General features: G+C 30.8%; 2 protein-coding genes across 2 annotated transcripts; one reads left to right on the top strand and one right to left on the bottom strand.

Annotated features, from left to right (window-relative positions):
* Positions 1 to 1,035: 1,035 nt before the first annotated feature.
* On the bottom strand, positions 1,036 to 2,055 carry MONOS_12907 (uncharacterized protein; the record flags this gene model as incomplete). The annotated part of the gene is made up of 3 exons (XM_067865566.1): positions 1,036 to 1,505; positions 1,554 to 1,784; positions 1,890 to 2,055. The coding sequence occupies 3 exons, from the start codon at positions 2,053 to 2,055 to the stop codon at positions 1,036 to 1,038; spliced, it is 867 nt and encodes a 288-aa protein (XP_067732379.1).
* Positions 2,056 to 3,118: 1,063 nt separating this feature from the next.
* On the top strand, positions 3,119 to 4,604 carry MONOS_16056 (uncharacterized protein; the record flags this gene model as incomplete). The annotated part of the gene is made up of 2 exons (XM_067868964.1): positions 3,119 to 3,427; positions 3,522 to 4,604. The coding sequence occupies 2 exons, from the start codon at positions 3,119 to 3,121 to the stop codon at positions 4,602 to 4,604; spliced, it is 1,392 nt and encodes a 463-aa protein (XP_067732378.1).
* Positions 4,605 to 6,548: the final 1,944 nt, after the last annotated feature.

Raw genomic sequence — 6,548 nt, 5'->3', positions numbered from 1 at the left:
TCTTTGATCCAGACGTTTAAATAGTATTTGTCCTGAAAGATGATATATGATGGTTTCTTGATTATCTTTTTGAAGATGTTGAATATCTTTAGATGAAAACCCTTTACAAAACGTGCGTTGATTGACTCTGTCTGTTTCCATTAGAAATGTTCTCGAAGGTGCAGAACTAGCAGCATCAGTGCATTCATGACAGAGGGCTAGCACCTCTGGAAATGCAGCCATTTCCTCCCATCTCGCAGAACAGCATTTTTCCTTGCATTCATCGCAATAAACACGATTCTTTCCATTTAAAACTTCAGTTGCAAAAAGTGAAGATAAAACTTTGTGAGGTGATGATGTATTGATGATAATATTGTTACAAGCTTTGTTAAAATGTGATGAATTTTCTTGGCATTTTTGATAAATAAAAAAAGTGATAAGAACAGGATTGAAGATGTCCTTTTTTATCAACTCATCTTTTTGAAGAAGTTGGTGAAGATTGTCAAATGACTCAGCCACGTTTTTCTGCTGTCTGCTGCCATATCCACAAAAGTTTTCCCATTTGTTAATCAGTGATGGGACCCACGAACGCACTGCCATTCCATCTTTTGTCAATTGTTGACAAACACTAACAACACTCGAAGATGTATTCTTTTCTGTTGTTTGCTTTGATATGAAAGAAGGTTTTTTTGTGATGATAGAAAAGAAGCGTTGAAGAAGAGAAGCTAAATAGCATGTGTTGCCTAAGTCTGGCAATCCTTTTGCTAATTGTGATGATGTTTTTGTAGAATTTGATGAATTTGAAGAAGATTGTGAATGAGAATGATTTTTTATTAAATTTTCTTTAGCATTCTTTTTTGAAATATTTTTTGAAGAATTGTTTTGAATAGATATTTCATTATTTGAAGATTGAATGCTTTGTTGTTGAACTGTTGAAGTGTCATTCTCTTTAGAAAATGAAGAAAAGAGAGTTTGAAATGCTTGAGGTGGAATTAATGTGGGTGAAGTGGCATAATCTACTAATTGGTCGCTCACAAACACATTATCATTTTGAAATTATGAAGAATTTATTTTTTCTTTCAATTTTTTTGTAATTGAAATTTGTGAAGAAAAAGTTTTCGATTTAATTATTTTGTGAATTGGTATTGGAGATGGAAAAGAATGACGCTTGTGATATGAATTTTTATTTTGGTTTTTTGTTGACCTCCTTTCTCTCCTTATTGGAGTGCTGATTGGAGCATCAACGGCTTGAGATGGAGAAGAATTTGTTGAAGAAAAATTATTATCTGAAACAGAATGAGATTTTTTGTTTCGTTGAGATGATGTTGAAGATGAAGATGATTGTTCTTTCTTAGAAGAATAATTTTCTGTGACAATTTCATCTTCCCAAGCCTCCTCGTCAATAAATCTTGTGTAATCTGGCTCAGCTCGCTGCTTTTTCTTTGCTGACTGAAGCGATGTCGAGGCTTCAGTGGAATGGGCTAACATCCAGTTGTTGCCCTTTTCCCAATCTTGTTCATTTAAGCCTAAATAAACAGAGAAAATTATTCAAAAAAATTTAGATTATTACAAACCACTTTTGCATGACGGAAGATGAGGTTTTTGTGGAGTAATGATAAAACCTTGATTCTTCTTCAGCGTTTGCTTCGCGTAAATAAATTTGCCTTCTGTCACATCATATCCATATTCCAGTAAATCGGATAATGATGTGTTTCGAGACAGCGCTTGCAGCATTGTTGTATGGGTGTGCAACGGAGCATTGTTGTACACCACAGACAGGTCTTCCAGCAGCTTTAAATGATATTCTGTTTTAAAAAAAAATCAATAATTAACAAATAATATAGAAAAAAAAAATAACAGAGAGTTAAAATAATATTTTTTACTCAATACAAAAAAATAAAAAACCAAACCATTCAAAGACTTCAGTAAATCATTTATAACTGAAGATGATTGTCTATAGTTGTAAAAGAGATAGATGAGCAACGAATCAACGTCATCTCCACCAATTCGTTTTATTTCTTGCCACAGAACATTACATCGAGAATTCAAAGTCGATTCGCGTTTTGAAAACGACATTTTTCTCAAATAAATGTTTTCTTATGGTTAATCACAATTATTCTTAAATATTTATTTTTAATTTAAAAAAATATGCATTGTTATTTTTTCATTACTTGACTATTTCCAAAATTGTTAAAAAAATTTTTTAACGTGATTTGAATTAAAGAAAAAATTTTTAAAAATTTCTTATCGGAAAAAAATTTGAAAAATTTAAGAATTCTTAAATGGAAGGTTAATTGAAAAATTCGTCACATAAATGAACTTGTCTTATGAAAAATATCATTCTCATATATAAAGTTCTTAAAAATATATATAATATTGTTCTTCAATGAAAAAAGAATCAGATCCATAATTCAAAATTCGAAGGAGTCAAAAAGATCAAAAAAAAAAGTGCTAAAGGGGGGAAAGTGCAAGGAGCAGAAAACAGTTTTTTTCCAATAAATAAAGTACATATGTCGTTATTTATCATTTCCGGCATAAATCAGACACATGATAATATTGTCATTTTGTGATCGTCATTGTTTTTAATTTTCAAACAGAAAAAATTGAATTTATTTTTTTCTCGATGAATGAAAGGATTTTGGATTTTTTTCCAAAGCCAGAGAGTTTATAATTTTTTTTTAATATAAATGTGAATTAAATATTTCAAATTGAAATTTTTAGTGAAAATCTGATTTAACCCAAAAACAGATTCCTTAGATGTCTTCTCAGAAGTTGTCTTCCTCTGGATCTTCTCGGATTCATTCAAGCTTGCGGAAAAGCAGTATAATGAATGATGTTGAGTCACTGTCAAACTTTTTTGGACAAATGTCAATTGATCATGAGAATAAAGTGTTCTTTGTATTTTTTATCAAATCGATCCCCGGAAACTCGCTAATGAATAATCTGATAAAAAATTATGGATGTTTGCTTTTTATTTTTACTTTATTTTCTTAATTTTTTGTAATTGATAATTTTATATTTTGATATTTATAATGTTTTTATTTTTTTATTTTTTGCTTTTTAAAAAGCACCATTACATAAGATTGTCCAAAAATTGAAGCTCCCGTTCAATGAATCGAACCCGCATATCCAAGAAAAAATGCTGCTGTGTCTGACTGAGTGGTTTACCCAACATGAACTTGAGCAGGATTTTTCTTACAGAATCAAATGCATTGGAGATAATTTGAAGGAGGATGACAAAGAAAAATCAACAAATTTAACATTACGGAAGCCGTCTTCATCTTCATGTTGCAGTGTCATTTCTTCAGACGAAGATGAGGCTGCTGATCAAATGACTGAAAAAGAAGAAAGTGATGAGGAAGAGACAGAGAGTGAGGAAGATTTTCTGAAAAGAAAAGAAAAGAAATGCAATGATATTAAAGGAGGAAAGATGGAAATTGAACTCGAGGTTTGGTCTTTTTTTTATTTTTTTTATTTGCCTGATTCTATTTTACAGGCAAATCAATAATTATTTGTTTATTTTTTTGTTTGTTGCTTTGAAGCAACAGTCTTCAATGGAAGCATTAGGAAATCCTTATTCTGTTCTTTCAACAGTTCCACAAATGAGTAGCTTTTTTCAATTTCCTCCTTCGTTTCTATTTCCAGCTTATCCTTTACCAAAAGAATCACGTTCATATGTACAGGTGTTGTGCGAAAGTGGAAGGGAACTTATCAATTTTGGATCATCATGTGATTTAGCTTCAATCTGTCAATGTCTGGCATCGTTTGGAGTGCAATGTGATATCAAAAAAAGACGTGGAGGAGTGTATATTTTCCGAAGACTTTTCAGTTCCATCAGAGGGAGAACTGCGACAAACAAAGTGTGGGGAACTCCAGCATTTATGAATTTTGTGCAAAAACATGGTGGGAGCAAATCTGATCCATTAGGGATCACAAAAGCATATGAAGTAATTCTGAACGATGCATTTTTGGAGGGATGCAACATCAAGAAAGACTTCACAGTGAAGCAATCTTCATTCAAACTGTATGTGAAGTGTTCTCATGTTCGTGTTCATAACCAAAATCCTTCGTTTTATTTCACCATCATGCATCCATCGATTGTGAAGGGGTTGAATTTGTCATTGTCTACAACCGATCAGTTATCAACTGTGGAACCTTGTGTAGATGCTTATTGTGGGTGCAAGACTTCATTTTTGTATTGGACACAAATTGACAGGTTCCCAAAAATCCTTGCAATTTATCATAGCTCAAAGGAAAACTTCCCTGTTATGCAACCGCCCAAAACTATCACATTTCATGGAAGTAAATCCACTCCGAAATCGATGGTGGTGACGTCATGCGCAACAAATCAACTGAAACATGAGTTTTCTTTCTTTCCGAGGATTGATTTCAATTTCATTGGATATGTTTTTAATTCTATGAAACCTTTGCCTGTTGGTCATTTAATTGCAGTTGTTGTTGATGGAAGAGATGAATCGACTGGGGAGCTTAGTCAGCTGGAGTGCAACGATGGAGTTATATCTCAGGTTAATTCACATTTCAATGAAGCATTTTGGAAAGTAATGGCAAATGATGGATGGAATGATGCAATTTGTTTTTATAGAATAAACCAAATGATTGAATGATTTTGCTCTTTGTTTATTTTTGCTTTTAATTTTTCTATTTTTTTTTTTGATGATTTTTATTTTTGAATTTTTCTTTTTTCAATTTTCTCACTCCCTCTCTTGATATTTTCAGTTTGTTTTTTAACAGTTTTCTCAAGAAAACATTTATAATGAACGAAATATTTTTTATTTGAATTATGAATTTCTTATGAAATGATAAATCCTTCAAAATTTCAAAAATATGTATCACAATAAAAAATAAAAATAAAAAATGAAATTATTAAAAACATCAGTAACATTAACATTGCTATTTAAAAAAACAAAAAAAAAATTATTTTCAGAAATTTTATATGCAACCTAAACCTGAGTTACGTGAAGAAGATTTTCCCTTCACGTCCGTCACTGGAGTTTTTTCACGTCAGTATTTAAAAATTTCAAATTCGTTTGTTTTTTGGTGTCAATGCAAAAAATTTCTAAAAAAACATTCATTCAAAAATATTATTAATCATTTTTTAATGCATTTTCAAATTTTTAAACTTTTTTGTTCCATAATTATTTTTGCAAAATTTTCAAAAATCAAAGAACAGCGATTGGACATTACAATTGTTTGGAAAATTTATGATTTGTTTGTTATTTTTTGATAAATTGCTTGACCCATATATTCTGAATATACTGAACTTCAATATAAAAAAGAAATGGATATTGAAATGTTTGCTTAAATTTTTATTTTTGTTGTTTACGAAAAAGAAATAATACCATTTTCAATAGTCATGAAATGCAATTTTTCTATTTAAGTTTGAGATAGAAACTTTTAGATTTGAAATGATTTCTATTTCTCTTTTTGTACTAATTTTTTATCTATTGAAGAAATAGAGCTACGCATTTCAAACAAGCAGTATTCCTTTGGATAAACAAAAATTTTGTGGACTCATAAGGCGCTGAAAAAGGATTTTTCGTTTTAAATAGAGAAGAAGGTTTGTTATTTATTTGTTTTACAAAATATGAATGTTTATTTATTGACAGCTTTTGCATTGATTTCAGAGCAGCAGATAGAAATGATCGAAAATGAATAAAAGCACTATTTCTTGTTATTCAGTCTGACTATCAAGATCGGACAGCGAATTCATAAGGAAAGTGTTCAGGATGAAGGGACTTGGAAGGGAATTGGAGATGAAATTTTCTGACGAAAAACAATCTTTTTTTCACTAAGAAAGATGGAATTTGAGCTGAATGCAAGTTTTTCACATTTTTCAGAAGGGCAAGAAATCGATTCACCTGATGGAGAAACAACTGATGGAAAGGATGATTGGAGAATCAGATGATGAAACACTTGAAAACAGAAGGAATTATGAATTTTTATTGGAGGGAAACAGTTGCCAATAGGATAACATAAAGTTATTGACTTTAAAATATGTTTAGAAGGTTTGCTGTCGTTATATATTTGAAGTAATTATTATAATTTTTTTTAAAGAATGCTGAAAAAGCGAAGGAATGGATGGCTTTGAAGAAGAAGAAGAAAAGCAAGGAAGAAAAATGAAATAAAGATTGATGAAATTAAAGATAAATCGAAGATGGCTGGAGTTGGGCATTGGCGAAGAATTTTTTTTGAGGAAAGAAGATTTCTTGTGAAAGGGGGCAAGTTAAAGAAGAAGAGATGGAACGAAAAAGGAATCGCTCAATATTTCATTTTTTTAGATGGAAAGAGAGAAAAAGATTGAGCTGAAAGTGAAAGGATTCAAATGTTTCTCCTCTGCAGAAGAAGACAAAATCCTGAAGAAGAAAATTCGATTGAATTTCGCTGTTGATATTCATTGACACTCATCTTCTCAATTTTCAACAATTAATCGTCTTATTCGATTCTTTCATCATCATCATCTTCTTCTTCTTCTTCTTCAAATACATCAACAACATTTCACACAACTTCTTCTTCATTATCCTCACACATCATCTGATTGGATTTCTTCA

Source organism: Monocercomonoides exilis (assembly GCF_001643675.1).
Source record: "Monocercomonoides exilis strain PA203 chromosome Unknown scaffold9-1957334, whole genome shotgun sequence".
In the NCBI taxonomy this organism is placed as follows: Eukaryota; Preaxostyla; order Oxymonadida; family Polymastigidae; genus Monocercomonoides; species Monocercomonoides exilis.
Note: the sequence above shows the minus strand (reverse complement) of the source record. Positions and strands in the feature narration are given on the sequence as shown.